Source organism: Octodon degus, unplaced genomic scaffold (assembly GCF_000260255.1).
Source record: "Octodon degus isolate 3935 unplaced genomic scaffold, OctDeg1.0 scaffold00073, whole genome shotgun sequence".
In the NCBI taxonomy this organism is placed as follows: domain Eukaryota; kingdom Metazoa; phylum Chordata; class Mammalia; order Rodentia; family Octodontidae; genus Octodon; species Octodon degus.
Window position 1 is genome coordinate 557,274 of NW_004524649.1, and position 17,516 is coordinate 574,789.

Genomic DNA, 17,516 nt, shown 5'->3' on the forward strand with positions numbered 1-17,516 from the left:
ACGATCATCATTCGGCTTCTGTACCCCTACGTTATCCCTCTATCCCGGTGAATAGCTCTGCGGGGAGGACGCCTGTGGGGACAGTGGGGGAGGAGGACAGGTGCGGTGCAGTGTGGATGCTGCAAGGAGGACGACACAGAATCAGAGTCACACGGGGACACAGGAAGCCCCCCCCCCCCCAGCCTCTCCCCCCCCCCGTTCCCACTGCCAGACTAGGTCAGCGCGCAGCCTCCCCGCCTGGCATCACACTCTGCCTCTTGGTCCCTTCCTCCTGGCTCTCCTCCCCCGAGTACCCCCAGCCTTGGCAGCGCGTGGGCGGCCCTGCCCCTCCCCCACGCACCCCTGCTCCAGGCAGAGCCCCCTCCTCGGGGACCGCGCGGTCCGTGCCCACAGCAGACATGTGGCGGCTGGGGGGCGGGGGAGGGGCTCAAGATGGCCGCCAAGATGGCTGGGCCTGGCTTTCTCTGTCTGCCTCCCCTCTCCCTGCCCACCCTGCTGCTGTGGTGCTGTGGATCACCGCGACAGAGAGTTGCATGGTGTGGGGACAGGTGTGGGGGACACCTGAGGGCGCTGTCTATTTGAGTATAGTGACCTCCAGCACTGTTTGCAGAGAGGCCACTGCTCTGTGCTGTTCTCTCCAGCACCCAAGGGCGCAGGCAGAGTCGTGACCCCAGACCCAGCTCCTCTCCCCACACTGAAGCCTGGAGTGCCCTGCCTGGCATCTGTTCTCCAGGGCCTGGTGCCCCAATGGATCTTTGAGGTGTCCGAGTGTTTTTGTAGAGGGTTCACATCTCTCACCCACTTCTCCATCTGTACCACAGCCAGGGGCCGGGTACACCTTGGGGACCTGGGTCAGGTTCTAGCTTTAGGATTGGTGGTGGTAGGTGGGGGCAGGTGAAGTCTCCTTCCTCCCCACACCCTTCCCAATAATGGTGAATTTATTACTTAAAAGTAGGATGAAAACAGGGAGAATAAGAGAAGGAATACAACCTTCATTATCATATCGAGAAAATTATCCGTGATTTTCCTAACTAGCAATTTGCCTGCCACGCTGTTCAGAACTGACTTGCCCATTAATTACAGAGATGAAAAATCATCTGCAAAGCGGAAAAAGGAACTAATTCCATGGCTGGCAGTGATGGCACCGCGCACTGAGAGCCACATACGTGTGTGCACTCGTGCACTCACGTGTAAGTGCTGCCTCTCAATCTGCTCCCACCCACCGCATTGGGCCTGTCCTGTCTCCCTCCATAGTGCACCTGGCCCACTCTTGGGGTCTGGGGCACTCCAGAGTACCCCAGGATCACCCTGCCACACACAGCCCTTGGTTATGGGCAGGGCAGGGAGCTAGGGACCAGAACACCTGGGCCACAGAGCCAGCAGGGAGAAGGGGGAAGGCGGGAGACTGGAAGCCAGGCTTCTATTCCCAGCCTGCCCAAGGGACCCCCCCTCTCTCCTGGGTGACCCAGGGGGAACCAATGGGCAAGTGGGGGAGGGCCACGGCTCAGTCTGTTTGCATCCAGTGGCTGGCCCAGGGTGCTCCACCTGTGAGCTGGCTGCATCACCCATCGTAGGGCAGCCCTGTCCTCTGTGCCCCAACTGACTGGCAGGAGAGCCAATGGTTCTGCATTCCCAGCATGTATCGGGCTGGAACTGTACCCCTAGAAAGGAGCACAAGGAGTGGGAGCCCCCTGCAGTCCCTGCTGATGCCAACTGGGACTGGGAGCTCCCTGTCTCTTGTCCCGGCTGCCTGCCGCCTGGACCAGACGTGTAGCTGAGGACAGAGGAGGCTCTGGTTTCTATGTGGGCTTTGCTCACAGAGCCAGTTTCCAGACGCCAGACACCGCCCCTCCTCCATCCCCTTGTGAGGCATTGGGAAGGGCCAGGGGAGGGTTCCCCAAGACCCTGGAGGTCCGAGCTACTGAAGGCACAGCAGGGCCGTGGGCAGGGCGGGAACTCAGAGTCAGGCGTTCTGCTGTCCCAGGAGCTGGGCCTTCCTCTTCCTGTCTGTTTGCACCTGTGTACCTGTCCAGTGCTGGTGAACAACTGGCACTGTGACCCTGCCTAGCACACACTGGGCTCAGAGCTTGAGTTCCCTGTGTGCTGGTACTAGGGGTGGCTTGCAGAGGGGGCTGCTGTGTGACAGTGCTGGCCAGATGTGCAGCTGTGTGCATGCCAGGCAGGGTGGTAGGTGTGCACACAGGTATATTCTGAACAGGCCTCTTCCTGCAAGTCTGCAGACCCTTATCAGTCGCCACAATGGGAACCCTATGTACAGCCTGTCCCTGTGGAGCTGAAAGTCTAGCAATCTAAGAGCCATCTCCCTCAGGGGCTCCTATCCCTGGGGCTAGGGACAAGCCACTGAGGTCCCAGCTGGGAAGGGGACCCCAAGCTGGGAACACAGCAGCCTCCACATCCCAGTACTAGGTCAGTCCGGAGTGCTAAGAGTGGCCCCAGGGCCTTTGCACCTGCCATTCCTACCCTTCTGCACAGCTTCTGCTCCTGCATGCCCCCCCCAACCACACCTCTGCAGGGGCTTTTACCCTGTGTGCTCTGTTTGGAATCAGCTTCCTGCCCGCACAGCTTCCCTGGAGGTGCCACTTCCACACTTGCTGTCACTTCCTAACATTTTATGCCTGTTTGTTTACTGTCTGTCTTCCTGACTCAGATCCAAGTGCTCCAGGATGTTGTTGCGTTTGGCTGTTAGACAATCGCAGGTGCCTAGAGTTCTACTCAATGTATAGATTTAGAGATCTCATCTGAACGAACTCCAGGGGGCTCTCTAAGGGACTGACACCCCCCACCCCCATGATTCCCCTCCCACTTGGGTCACTTGTGAGGGGCACAGGCTCCCGGTCTGGTCATCCCTGTCCTCCAGCATGTGCCTATGCAGGCTTGGAGGTGGCTTCCTGGTGCCTATGGGTGCCATCTCTTCTGAGAGGCTATTGGGGTTCAGCCTGAGCCAGGAAGGGAACTTGGGTCTCCCTACCCCTTTGTCCCTGAGGCATCGCCCCAGCCTGTCTCTTGTAGGATTGGAGCCTCCCTGAGGCTTTGAGCTCTCTGGCCCAGGGACCTAGCCAGGCAAACCCCTCTAGCATCGCCCACCTCCCACAGCAAAACCAGGGGTGAAGATAAAAATTCAGTAAATCAATATTGAGGCTAAAAATAGCTCTGCCCCTCCCTCAGAGGCTAAAAATACCTGGGGAGTCACTCCCAGGCAGGCCAGGAAGCCAGGGGGCTTCTCTGGATCCCTGACTTGGCGACACTGTCTTGTGTGTTACAGGGTTCAGCCCTCACAGAACATCCCTTGCAAGGGACAGACCCTCCCAGTGGAGTGGAGGTGGACAAACTTCCGCAGCGCTAGCTGCTAATTTTTATGGGCTGTGAGGGCCACTTTGGGGGGCGTACACTGTTTCTTCTGTTCTTGGGGGGGAAGGGGTTTGAGAGAAGCTCTCTACCTAGTACAGGCTGGCTTGAACTCACTACATAGCCCACCTGACCTCCAGTGCTCATCAATCCTCCTGTCTCAGCCTCCTGAGTACTGGAATTAAAACCATGTGCCATCATGCCAGGCTGCACAACTCCCTAAATATGAAAGGCCAGCTCAGTGTAGTGCCGGACTTGGTAGACACCTTCATCCTAACTGGGATGAAGAGGCAGAGACTGTGGCAGGCATATCACAAGTTCAAGCCCAACCTGGGAAGTTTAACATTTTTTAAAAATTCTATCTCAAAATAAAAAATGAAGGGATGATCCTGGCTAGGGGGTGTGAGGGGCAAGGCCTGTAATCCTAGCACTCTGGAGGTTGAGGCAGAAGGGTGACCGCAAGTCGGGAGGCCAGACGGGCTACATAGCGAGTTCAAGGGGGCTGGGATATAACTCAGTGCAGAGGCCTTGAGTTCAGTGCTTAGTAGTGAAAGAAAGGAAAGAAGAAGAAAAAAGCCGTTTTTAGCTCGTTGCTGGACAAATAGGGACCAACCAGGCTGTAGTAGGGAGCTGGTCGCGGAGCGCCCCCCAGTGGTCCTGCTGGGGAAGGTTGGGGCCCCGTGGGTTTCTGTTCTGGGAGCGCCTAGCTGAGAGCCTTTGTATGCATAGGAGGTGGGGGTGTCTGACCCAATGGCCCCTGCTCTCGCTCTCGCCCCTCCTCCCTGAGCTCCAGCCTCCCCAGACACTCATGTGGCCATCCCCAGGGCCTTTGCACAATGTACAGCAGCTTCCCCCAGGCTTGGTAGATGCTTCATCTGTCTTCTTCCTGACCCCTCTCCAGCCAGCCTCCCCCTTGCACTTAGTCCTGGGCCATCTCTCCCTGCCTCTCTAGCCTTCCCCTCCTGCTGACTCCAGGGTGCCCCAGCCTGGCCTCCTCACAGACTGCACTTGCTGGCCTCCCCACTGCGGTGAGCAGATGCCCCAGCAGCCTGTGCACCCTCCACCTCCTCCCCAAGGCCCAGCAGGGCAGACAACCAGGGCCCTGGGCAGAGGGCACATGCCAGTCCAGTCCCCATGGGGCTACCAGATGTCCACAGTGCTCAGAGAAGTGAGCCTTACAGTGTGACTTGGGGCTCATAATTAATATTCAGTGAGGAGCTGGGGTGTGGCTCAGGTGAGCCTTGCCTGGCATGTAGGAGTCCTGGCTTCCATGCCCAGCACTATAAACCCACCACCATTGCCACAGGTGGCTCTGTGCTTGTTTCCGGAGCCCCTATCACATGTCTGGCATTTGGAGCCCAGGTGCAAGGAACTCTGGGGAAGCCAAATGGTTGGAGAGGGGTCAAGTGGGGCAAGAGACCGGCATGTACAAAGGTCCTGGGGCAGACAGGACCTGAGACACCCCCTGGCTCAGGGCCTCTTGGGTTCTGAGCCCAGGGATCTTAATGGCTGCTCACAGGCACTGCCAGCCAGCTGTGGGAGGAATAGACTGTGACAATGGAGAACAGGAGCTGGGGGCCCTGGGAGGAGCTAGCTGTGCTGTCCAGAGGGGAGGTGCTGGGGTTCGATCAGCGATGGAAGGCTTGAGTCAGGGAGAGAGCAGAGCCACACTCAGATTGCCGTTGAGTGAGGGAGCAGCAGAGGGGGTGGCTGCTCCAGGAGGTGGCGTTGTGGTGCGGGGGCCCCAGAGCCCCCCCAGACACTCAGTCTCCCACCCACTCAGACAAGTTTCCATGGCAACCGCGGGCTGGGGCAGGCTTGGCCCCCCTCTCCTCCTGCAGCCGGCTCCTCCTGTCACCTCCCGTCCCCGTCCCAGGTTATGTGAGGACAGACCCTGCCTGCCGCACCCACCTCCACCCAAGATGCACTGGGGATGCAGACGTAGACATGAAGGCAGGTGTAGCATGGAGGTTACCTGAGACCCCTGAGATGTCACCTGGAGACAGACATGGGTGTGGACACACCTGGCCTCAGGTAGCACTGCTGGCCAGTCTGTGGCCTGATGTCACCTGGCAGCTTACTGGGCCTGGCCTCAGGGACCCACATGTTGGGCTCCAGGTCCCCGCTATCTGGTGTCCCCTTCCCCCACTGTAAGGTGAGGGTACAGGTGCCTCCCAGGATGCGCAGAGGGCGCAGGAGATGGTGTGTACGGGAACAAGGTGTTGGCCACTGGCCCTGACCCCTGTGCCTCAAGCCAGGGCAGCTGTGGCTACAAGAAGTCATTGTCCAGGTGCTGGAGTGAGAAGTACAGGATTAGGGTGTGGTCGGGCTGGTTCTTTCTCAGGAGATCTGGCTGGAGCCTTGCTCCTGGCTTCTGGTGGTTTCTGGCCGTCTCTGGCATGGGTGGCTTCTAGAGGTAATGCCAGGGCTCTGTTGCCGTTTTTCCCATGGGCTGCTGTGACTGTCCCCAGATCCCTGGTCCTGTTGGATTTGGGCCTACATGAATGACTTTGTTTTAAGCTGGTCACCTGTGAAAAAATTTATCTTGAAGCCAGACGTAGGGCCCACACCTGTCATTCTGGAAGGCTGAGAAAGGAGGATCACAAGTTCAAGTCCAGCCTGGGCAATGTAAGAGACTTAGCTAGACCCTATCTCAAAATAAGAGGACATTTTCTAAAAGAGCCAGGGTAGGGTGGTTCAATACAAAGCCCCTGAGGTCAGTCCCCAGTATTAGAATTTAAAAAAAAAAAAAAAGAAGAAGACTATCCAAATACGGTCACATTCTGAGATACTGGGCATTCTCTTTCTGGGGGAAACAGTTTAGTCCATAACATCCCTCAGCACCTCAGGTTTAGAGGGTTACTGATGATCTCCTGCAAACACCCACCCAGTGATACCTAGCTTTACCACCCGCCTTAGTGGTCCCAGGTGAGCAGGCTGAACCCCAGGGCACATTAAGAGCAGACAGGAATATGCTGCAGGCCCCTCAAGCCCCAACTTCAGCCCTGAGCTAGGGCTGAGCTCTGGGATCCCCAGAGCTTCCTGTAGGAGGTGCCCTGGGGAGAGAGCATCAGGCTTAGCCCCTAGGCCCGTCCTTGTCCTGGCCACCGTCCTCAGTCAGCCCCTGGGAACCTACTGTGTGTTCTAAGCCCCAGAGAACAGCAGTCAGGGAAACTGTCCCAGCTAGGAGGTAGAAAGGTCTGAGCTGCTAGGGGTAGAAAGGTGCCAGGCATGGGGTATGTACCTGTCCTCACAACACTCAGGAGGCCAAGTCAAAAGAATTGCTGCAAGTTCGAGGCCAGTTGGGACTACATAGCTAGATGTGTTATAAAGTATGTGTGTGAAGAAAAAAAAAAAAAAACAAGGGGGGCCAGGGAAAAAAACATGGCTCAGTGTAATAAGCGCTTCCCTGGCAAGCTCAAGGGCCTGAGTTCAATCCCCAGTTCCGCCAAAAAAAAAAAAAAAAAGTGTGTGTGTGTGTGTGTGTGTGTGTGTGTGTGTGTGCGCCCTATGTATTGAAGCCCCAGTTCCCAGGGAGACCCTGATCAGAGTTAAAGTTTTTAAGCCATGAGTGGTAGTTAAGGTAAGAGGCCTGTGGAGATGGGTGTCCTTATGAAATAAGGAAGAGATGGGGACAGTCCCCTCCACACAGAGGCGGGCCACATGGGGACACTGCAGCAGGCGCCGTCCCCATGCCAGGAAGGGAGCCCTCGGCAGACGCCAATTTGGAACTACCCTGAATGTGAATTCTTGGCTTCTGTCACCATGAAAAAGTAGATTTCTGTTTTTGAAGCCACGCTGGCTGTGGTACAGTTGTCCCTTGGTGAAAACCAGAGAGGGTCCAGGTCCCCACTGCAGACCAGACTCCACTGGCACCCACATATAGTCAGGAAGATGTGCACACCCTCCCACTGTCATTGGCAGCTTTGAGGTCCTCTCCGAGGGCTCAGAGCCTGTGAGTGGAAATGCTGAGGAGATGGTGAGTCTGCTGATGTTTAGGGAGCTGTGCTGAGAGAGAAGCATGTCCCTGCTCGGCGCAGGTACGATGGCTTTCCCTTTCCTTCTGCAGTTCTGTACTGGGGACAGCACCTAGGGCCTTCACACTGACCTACATCCTAGCTCCTTTTTTGCATATATTTTAAGACAGAGTCCCAAAGTTGCCCAAACTGCATTTGAACTTGAGATCCTCCTGCCTTAGCCTCCCAGAGTGCTGGAAAGACAGGAATGTCACTGCATGCCGCTAGTGGACATTTCCCTGTGAATATGTTTGATCAGGGTTGGTAGAATCCCTGGGTAAGGAACCAGCGAGATCGCACAGCAGACTAAATGCCTGCTTAGGCAAGCTTAGGCAAGTGCAGGGACCGCTGTTCGATCCCTAGTACCACATGCCATACCAGCTCCGTTCCCAGGGTGGGCTGAGCCAGCCAGAGTCTGGGCATGCTGGTGCATGCCTGTAATCCCAGTGCTGGGGAGGCTGAAAACAAGAGGATCACTATGAGTCCAAGCTGCATAGCAAGACCCTGTAACAATCAAACACATTAAAAGAAAGAAAGAAAAGAAAAGAATGCACGGGTAAGAGGGCCAACCACATCAGGTCACAGCAGCCTGAGCTGCTGGCCCAGGTAGAGACAGTGCTGACGAGGACATTTGGCCCTTGCTGTGCTCCAGGTGTGGCCTCAGGTGTCTCACACACATGAGTCCATCCTGTCCCACAGCCCCCCTCTGTGGGGTCCAGGGAAGCTGACAGGTGAAGTCTAAGGTAGGGCCCGAGGGCAGGTGGAGAGCACAGGTGCATCACGGCGAGGCTGGAGGAGACCCTGGAGAATGCAGGTGGAGACAGGCACGAGCAAGGCTGCGACCCAGAAAGTGGCCTTTGAAGGAGTTCTGCTGGCCAGAGCGTGGTGTGTACACCTGTCATCCTAGCTGCTCTGGAGGCTGAGGCAGGAGGATTGCAAGTTCATGCCTAACCTGGAATTTAGTAAGCCCCTGTCTGAAAATCAAATTTTAAAGAGGCTAGAGGTGCAGCTCCATGGCGAATACTTGGCCAGCCCTGGGTCCCATGCCTAGCACCACAGAGAGAAAGAGAGGGAGAAAGGAAGAAAGAAGGAAGGAAAAGCCCAGCCAACCAAATGCTGCACAATTTCATTCAAACTCAGGAAGAGTCAAAAGCACTGCAGCAGAGAGTCGCAGGTCCCCTGCGCTGGTGGTAGCCGGGGCAGGTAGAACATGGCCAGGAAGGGCAGACTCCAAGGCGCTGGGATCTGTAGTCCCAGCGCCTTGGAGGCTCAGGCAGGAAGTTTCTGAGCCCTGGAGTACAAGGGCAGCCTGGGCAACTTAGCCCCTGCCCCTGACCCCCTGAAAGAGTAACGAATTCATTTGAAAAGCCAGGTGGGAAAAGGACCTCCTCATAGATACGATCTGAGTGTCCCACGGCCTGAGCAGATAACAGAAGGCGCCCATTCACTGGGGGGCAGGGTGTCCAGTCAGAACAGGAGGGATGAGCTCCCAGGAGCTGCACCCGTGGGCCTGGAAAGCGCCTGGGAGGCTGCGGCTCAGTGGTGAGTGCTGGCCTAATATGCACAAGGTCTTTGTTCCATCCCCAGAGGTGCCAAAAAGTCAACAGATAAAACCTTTGCAGAAATAGAGAATGCTGATGGTTGTCCGCATGGAGAATGGAATTAATGTTGCTCAGTTGCAGGTTACAAAGTGATGTAAGTGGCTCTGTAATCAGTGCTGTTAAATTGCACACTTAAAAGTGATTTAGGAACTAAGCATGGTGGCTCATACCTGGCAGCTCAGTGGCTGAGGAGGCTGAGGCAGGAAAATTGCAAGTTCAAGGCCAACTTTAGCTACTTAGTGAGATTCTACCCCCCCCCCAGTAAAATTGAGTGATTTAGGGGCTGAAGGTACAGCTCAGTAGTAGACCAAAGGTATAACGTGGGGGTCCCTAGCACAAAAATTTCTTTAAAAGCAGTTCTAATAGTTAAAAGTGGGCCGGCGAGATAGCTCAACAGACTTAAGTGCCTGTTTTGGCAAGCACAGAGACCAGGGTTTGTTCCCTAGTCCCACATGCCAGTGACTAAGTCCAGGTGTGGTGGTATACACCTGTAATCCCAGCGCTGGAGAGCCTGTGAACAGGAGGATCACTGTAAGTCCAAGCTGTGTAGTGATACCCTGATTCAAATACATAAATGAAAAAAAAAATAGTTAAAAGTATCTCATAAATTTAGGTGATTAGGGCTGGTGAGATGGCTCAGTGGTCTAAAGCACCTACTTAGAACAAGCTTAGCAAAGCACAGGGACCGCGGTTCAATCCCCCAGCACCACATGCCAGCCAGCCCCGCCCCCTGGTGGGCTGAGCTGGCCACACACACACACACACATAAATAAATAAAAATAAAAAAAAATTTAGGTGATTAAAATGTCTCACTATAGGGCCGGGGAGATGGCTCAGTGGAATAAGCGCTTCTCTGGCAAGTGCAAGGGCCTGAGTTCAATCCCCAGTTCCACAAAAAAAAAAAAAAAAAAAAAGAAAATGTCTCACTATATATAGTTCAAGCTGACCTTGAACTCACTATGTAGCCCAGGTTGGTTTTGATCCTGCCTCAGCCTCCCAAGTGCTGAGGTGCGAGGTGTGTACCACCATACCCAACTACTACATCAAAAATTTAAAAAACAAAAATTCTGAGTGCTGAGGGTCTGAGACAAAAGGCTAGAAGGGCAGTTGGAAATGGCCAGTGCCTGTGACCAGAGGAGCAGCCGTGAGGACAGATGGGTGGACAGATGCCAGCATGTTCTGGCAGTGTAAACAGAACCAGGACTCTGAACTGCACTGAGGGCTGGGGACAGACGAGCCACAGCCAGGTGCAGTGGCCCACACCTGTCACGCCAGTGCACTGGGAGGTTGAGTAAGGAGGATTGCAAGTTTTGAGTCCAGTCTGGGTGGCCTCATCTCAAAATAAAAAATTTAAAAATGGCTGGGATGCAGCTCGGTGTGCAGGCCCTGGGCCCAACTCCCGGTTCTGAGCAAATTGAGGAGGAAGCCAAGGATCTCAACTCCTGGGTTTGGGGAGGGTTTGCTCTGATATGGGGGGAATCAAGGTGCCTGAAGACTACAGAGGTATAGATAGTGGGGACAGGGAGGACAGTCTGGAGGGACATATACTGTAGTGGGGTGCAGCGCTGGGGGAAGGAGAGCCCATGGCCCTGAGAGAGGCCACTGTCCTGTTGTGCTGTCCTCAGATAGCCTAGCAGATAGACTGTCTCAGCTGGGCTGGAAGGGGACACCGCAGGCCCTGGCAGCACTAGGGTCTGGACCCGCACAGGGCAGGGCCAGGAGCCAGGCCTCCTACCTCACATCTTCCTGCCTCAGGGCCTGGAGCACCCGGCAGGGCTTGGCTGCCAGCCACCAGCCAGGGCAGGCGGCTGGCACCTGGGGGCAGTGGAGGCTTAGGAAGATGGAGTGTGGAAGAGATACAGCTCTGGTGTAAACTGTGCCAGATAAGTGGCCTGCAAGCGTTGGGCGCATGCCCCCGGGTGACCATCTTAAACTTAAAGCCCTTTTTGGTCTAGTGGGAAAAGCAGAGCTTATACAGATATGTAATTCCTGAAACGTTGCATCCCAGCACTCAGCAGGCTGAGGCAGGAGGATTGCTGTGAGCTCAAGACCAGTCTGGACTACATAGGGAGTCCCTGTCTCAAAAAACAACAAAAAGAGGGCCGGGGATTTAGCTCATGGCACAAGTGGCAGCCTGCAAGCTCAAGGTCTTGATTTCAATTCCCAGTACCAAAAAAAGGCAAAGGACTAAGGTAACTTTGGAAGCTGGATAAGGGACACTGGGACTCTGGGAGGGCATTTCAGGCCGAGGGAATTTGAGGCTAAGGTAGAGGGAGGGCAGAGGAGGGCTGGAGGGCAGCCCTGTGTTCCATCCGCATCCCTGCAAGAGAAGAGAGGGAAGAGGAGTCAGCAAGCCGGGCAACACCCAGTAGCCACTACGTGGCCTGTGGAAAAGGGTGGGAAGTGTAGCGCTCAGAGCCACGCACAGAGCCTGCGTCTCAGAGTGGACAGTGTCTGGGAGGGGTGAGGCGGTGACCTGGGCTATGTGGTGCTGCTGGTGCCCGGATGTGGGTGGTAGGTGAGCCCCGCAGAGCCCACGGGCATTGCTGACATACCTCACAAAGAAGACTGCACAGGAGGTTAAGAATTGTGGGCTTTGATATCTGCGAGTCATTCAACAAATGCTTTATTCCAATATGTCTGGCATGTTCAGGATGTGGGGATATGATGAATAAAATCTGGTGGTCCCTGTGTGAGGGAAGTCTGCACACCAGAGAACAGTTATCGTTGAGCAAAGGCCCAGCAGAGCGGTTGTGCGGGTAATCAGTGGCCAGGCACTGCATGCGCAGGAGGAAGACATGTGCAAAGGTCCTGAGGCAGGGCCTGGCACAGCAGGTGTGTTGGGGAGTTCAGTGGGCCAAAAGGCTTCGAAGAGGCTTTGAATTTTCAGGGAAAAAAGGTAGTGGGGCTGTGAAGTACAGGGCAGGGACATAGCTCAGTGGCACAGCACCTGCTTGGCAGGCATGAATTCCATTCCTGGTACCAAAAAAAAAAAAGCTTGGTATTGAGACCTAGGGTCTGGCTGGTTCCTGCCCTGGAGGGTCTTTCCTGGGGGTCTCCAACCAGTTCCTGGGCAGGCGGATGGTGCACAGCAGGGCTGCCCCTGGACGGCCTGGGTGGGTTTCAGCAGAGGGCTGAAGGCAGTGTCTGCTGGGCAGGCTTGAGTGTCCATGGAGCTGAGGCAGCAGCAAAGTGAGAGGAGCAGCTACAGAGGAGCAAGAGCACACCAGTAGCCAAGCCGTGTGCCTGCAGAGCCACTGCGCCTGGGGACAGAGCCAGCAGGGCTGAGGACACTGGCAGGCGCCATATGCGACCTGCACTGCTCCCCATCCCCAGGGGCAGCACCCTTTCCACCCCGCCTGCCTGGCTCCACCTCACGCCAAGGGTTCATTGGAAGGAAAGAGGGGACTTGGGTGTCCCTGGTCCCTGATCTGTGGCGCCAGCTGGCTGGGTTCTAATTAGCTGCCAGAGCACAAGAGACAGGAAGCAGGAGTCTGGGGGCCTGGCCTCCTGACTCAGCTGGCCACCTGGGTCCCCCACGCCAGGGACATCTTTGCACCACTTCCTGGTCAGGCGAGGAGGCTGGGCAGCATCCGGTGTTTGGGGTGTAGGTGGACACTTGGCAGCTGTGCCATCTGGCATGTTCAGGTGGGGAAGGGTGGCTGTCCTTTAGGTCAGAGGTACCTGGCCTGGTGGGGGCGCAGGTGTGGGAATGGAGCGGCTTTGGCCTGAGGGAGCTGCTGCTGCCCTGGATGAAAAATGGGGGCTGTGGACGCTGGCTCTTGGGCTGCAGGACGGAAGCCCCGGCCTCTCCTGGGCTTCGGTGCGGCCCCTGCTGCCACCTTCCCTGTGTCCTTTCCAGGTTAGTGGGCCAGGCCGGGGTGCCCACCCGGCGATGAGGGCCAAGGCTCCTCACGCAGGCCACTGAGAGCCGCACACGCCTCCGGCTGCCACCATGGCCCGCCTGGCCGCCGTGCTCTGGAGTCTTTGTGTCACTGCTGTTCTGGTCACCTCAGCCACCCAAGGTAGGTGCTGCGAGGAGTAGGATTTGTTCTGAAATCCTTCCCCGGCTACCCCAGACCTCTACGGCTCAGGCCAGAGGGGTCCCCTGCTTGCTCTGTACCTCTCCGGGGGGGGGGGATCCTCTCCTCCCATCTTTCTTTCTCTCCCTCTCCTTGGCTCTGTGATTACATCTCTGAGGCTCGCTGGGAGGAAGGCTTAATTAAGGCATGCCCACTGACGTTTATTTAAAAACAACTAATTACCCGGTGCAGCCTTGTGCCGGCCCGGGATCCAGCACATGCCACAATTAGTGCCCCAAGCCCGCCCACTCACCCAGCCTATTACTCAATTACTGTCCCCATGGTGGGCACAAGCAGGGCAAGGGCAGGGCGAGGAGAGGGTCCTGGCAAGTGCCCTGCTGGCTGTGCCCTCACCCAGGAGGTCCTCGCTGTGCCCCCCACCCTGTCACTCCCTTGGCCCCCCCTCTGCAGCTTTGTCCCTCACAAAGCCACAAAGGTAGTAGGACATTGTCTAGACAGGCCTTGGGGCTTTGGTGCTGCTGGGGTGCCTAGGAGCCTGGTGCTGAGATCTCTCCCTGCCCAGATCTGCCCCGGCCCCAGCTGGGCAGGAGGGGCTGCTCCCACCCCCAGACCCCCGAGCCAGCCCTCCACCCCCAGCTCTCTACAGCCGGGAAGACTAAAATTAGCGGGGAAGCAGATGGTACAAGAGGAGCACATGTCAAACTTTCTCCGTCTGGGACTTACCCCAAAAAACCCCAGGGCTTAGATGCATAACCCCTGGGGATCCTACCAGCATCAGAGACAAGATCTCTAAAAAGGGGGTGTCCTGCCCTACCTGACCCCCATACAAAGAAATAGTGTTCGTAACAGCAAGAAGCAGCATTCTGCTGGGAGCAGCAGTGCCTGCCTGTCATCCCACCACCCTGAGAGGCTGTGACAGCAAAACTGCAGGTTTGAGCCCAGCTGGGCAACTTAGCAAGACTCTGCCTCAAAAATTTAAAAAAAAAAAAAGTTTTTTTAAAAATCATTCTTTAGGGTCTGGAACTCCTGCATTATGACCCTAAGGTGTGTGTGTCCAATTTTACATATTGGGAAGCAGGTGGGGGAGGCTACATCAGTGGCTGCCCAAATTTTTGGCATAGGGCTGTCAGAGACTCCCAGCCCCGGATTCTGATGGGAGTGGGGTTCAGGGTCCCTACATCACAGAGCCTGCCCTGTTCTTTTGGAAGCCTGAGTGTGTTCTGCGCTTCCTCTGCTCCTTGGGTGGCACAGTGTGACTCCAGGGAGGTCCTCAAGCCCTCACCCCATCACATCAAGGCCTCCGGAAGCCAGATCCTTGCAGTCACACTGATGGCAGTGAAAGTCCCAGGTTGAACTCAGCCTGGGGCATGGGTGCTGGACTGGGTTCCAGAAAGTTCCACACACGGGGCTTGCATTAGTCTCCTCCCAGCAGGCAATGGATAGAATTTACTCTCCTGGAGGTGATGCATGACAACAGGCCTGGCTTTCAGTCAGCTGGGGACACCCCTGCCACATAAGCATGGCTGAGCACCATCCCCAATCCCTACCATGTCTCATGGCAGGAGACTTGCCAGTTGCAGCTGCCGTCGCAAAGCACCCCAGACACGCTGGCCCGAGGTCCTGCAGTCTAACGCCATAGGGTGTCCTGGGGTCAGTGGCACCTTGCAAGGCTTTGTGCTTGGCTTAGGCATGAGCAGTTCCTTGCTGTGTCTGTACACGGTCGCTGTGGAACAGGTCTGTGTCTGACTCTCCCTTGCTTTTTTGGGAAGAGTGGGCACTAGAGATTGAACCCAAGGCCTTTGTGCTGAGCTACATCCCCAGGCCTTTTTCATTTCATTTTATTTTTTAATGGTAGCAAAATTTCATTAAAGGTGGGAAAAGAAACAGGTTCTGCCAAGTGAGTCTGGACCAAGTAAAAGTAAAATCCCACCCTACAGCGCCAGGGTGGCCACCATGAAACAGTAAGCACGGTGGCCCCTTCTGTGTACTTTAATATTCAGGTCTTGCTGAGTCTCAGCCCTAGTCACTTCATCATCACTGGGACAAAATACCCGACACCCACAACTTAAATGGGTTCACAGTTTTCACGGGTTCAGGCTAGGTGGCACGTCTGGGTGGAGGGCAGCTGCTCACAGTGTGGCACCCATGTAGCAGGGAAGGAAGAAAGGAGGCACGCAGGCAGATACACTTTCCAGGTCATGCCCCACCAGCCCAGCTCCTCTGACCAGGCCCTACCCCCACACAGCACAGTCCACTGCTAAACACACCAGTGGATGAATTCTGCCCCACAATCCACCTGCCTTGCAACAGCCGCATCTCAGAGCTTGCCATAGTTTTGGGGAACATTCCAGACCAAACCTGAATGCTTGTTAAGTTGCTCAGGCTGGGCTTGAATTTGGGATCCTCTTGCCTCAGCCTCACATAATGCTGGGATTTCAAGTGTGCACTACCACACCCAGCTGAAATCCCCCTTTTTATAAGAGCCCCACCTATACTGGCTTGGGTTCCACCCCCGTGACCTTCCTTTAACTCCATTACCACTGCAAAGGCCTCACCTTTGCTGGACGTGTTGGCACACACCTATCATCCCAGAGTTGCCTGCACAACTTACTGAGACTGTTTCAAAGTAAAGTTTTTATTTTTTTTTTATTTTTTTTTAAAATTTATTTATTTATTTATTTATTTATTTATCCATCTATCCATTTATGTGTGTGTGGCTAGCTCAGCCCACCAGGGGGCGCGGCTGGCTGGCATGTGGTGCTGGGGGATCGAACCGTGGTCCCTGTGCTTCAGGCAAGCTTGTTCCAAGTAGGTGCTTTAGACCACTGAGCCATCTCACCAGCCCTCAAAGTAAAGTTTTTAAAAGGGCCGGGTATTGTTCAGTGGTAGAGCACGTGCCTAGTATGTGCCAGGCCCTGGCTTCTGTCCCCAGCACTGCAAATACAGTACCTCCAGATACAGTCACTTGCTGAGGGACTATGTTAGGACTTCAGCATGTGAACTAGGGGGACACATCCCACCCCATAAAACATAACAAAGATGAGGTGGTATGGCCAAGGCCTCCAGGACAGACGTGCTCCTTGCCCATACCCTTCTTTCTTTCTGGACTGGGGACAGAACTCTGCCCTCCTACACACTAGGCAAGTGCTAGACCCTGAGGTGCACTGGGCTGCCTTGTTATTGCTGCAGAGCTGAGGACAAAGGACAGCCTCTTGGGCCAGGTTACCATCCTTACCACGCAGGTGGGCATGCTAAGAGGCCCCAGTGGGTCTCCTAGAATAAGCTGGAGGTAGGGCAGCTGCATGCTCTGCCCTTCCCAGCTGAGGGTGGCACTGTCCCCACCCTTCTGCAGGCCTGAGCCGGGCTGGGCTCCCGTTTGGGCTGATGCGCCGGGAGCTGGCATGTGAAGGTTACCCCATCGAGCTGCGCTGCCCAGGCAGTGATGTCATCATGGTGGAGAACGCCAACTATGGGCGCACAGACGACAAGATCTGCGATGCTGACCCTTTCCAGATGGAAAATGTGCAGTGCTACCTCCCTGATGCCTTCAAGATCATGTCGCAAAGGTGAGCGGCCCCTAGCATCCCAGGCCCCACACCCCAGCCACCGTCAGCTCCCTTTTATGCACATGATGCCAGTTTCCTGGCACCTACCAGGTGCTGGGCCCCAGGGGTCTCTTCCACACTAGCCTGTGTCCCCTGCATTGACCTGGACCATAGACACACGGCCTGGCCCTCCCCACCCACCTACTATTCCGGAAACCCACCCACACATCTGGAAGTTCAGTTGAGGTTGGCAGGGCAGATGACCCGGTGAAGGTGTCATGGGAACAGGAAGAGACAGCTGCACACAGGTGACAAAAGTATATGCTTGGGAGTGAGCCACTGTGCGTGTCTTCTTATGGCATACTGTGACTGAGTGCGAGAAACAGGGTCTCTCTGAGTCTCTCAAGTTGTCCAGACTAGGCTCAAACTTGTGATCCTCCTGCCTCAGCCTCCCAGAGTGCTAGGATTACAACTGTATGCCATCACACCTGACAATTACATGTTTTATTTTGTTTTTATCATGCTGGGAATGGAACCCAAGGGGACACTGAACTACAGTTCCCCCTGCTTGTGTGCTTAAATGTGAATCTGTGAATGTGTGGGACTGGACACGTCCAAGCCTGTGTGAACATGTGTGTGAGTGGCCGTGACTGTGCCTGAGTATGTGTAAGCGTATGTCTGGGAGGAGGTCTGTGTGTACATGTATTCATGTGAATATGATTTATATTACTGTTTCTGGGTGTCTGCACGTGTGTGCCCTAATGTGTGCTCTAGTGAATATCTGGTCTCTGATTTATTTGCCTGTTGTTGGGTGTTTTGAGACAAGGTCTCACTATGTAGCCCAGGCTGGCCTTGAACTCAAACTTGCAGCAATCCTCCTGCTTCAGTCTCCCAAGTGCTAGGATTACAGGCATGTGCCTGGCTTGTTTTTTTTTTTTTTTTTTT

The 17,516-nt window shown here is 55.3% G+C and overlaps 1 protein-coding gene across 4 annotated transcripts in view; it reads left to right on the forward strand.

Moving 5' to 3' along the window:
• The window catches only part of Adgrl1 (adhesion G protein-coupled receptor L1), a 40,868-nt gene that overhangs the window by 1,073 nt on the left and 22,279 nt on the right, over positions 1-17,516 (forward strand). For 3 of the 4 annotated variants that reach the window (XM_023720085.1, XM_004635528.2, XM_004635529.2), the window contains exons 2-3: positions 12,846-13,008; positions 16,379-16,592. In XM_023720085.1, the coding sequence (XP_023575853.1) occupies positions 12,939-13,008; positions 16,379-16,592 (284 nt within the window). In that variant the 5' untranslated portion in view covers positions 12,846-12,938. The remainder of the gene's footprint in view (positions 1-12,845; positions 13,009-16,378; positions 16,593-17,516) is intronic. The other variant, XM_023720084.1, reaches the window with a different exon arrangement.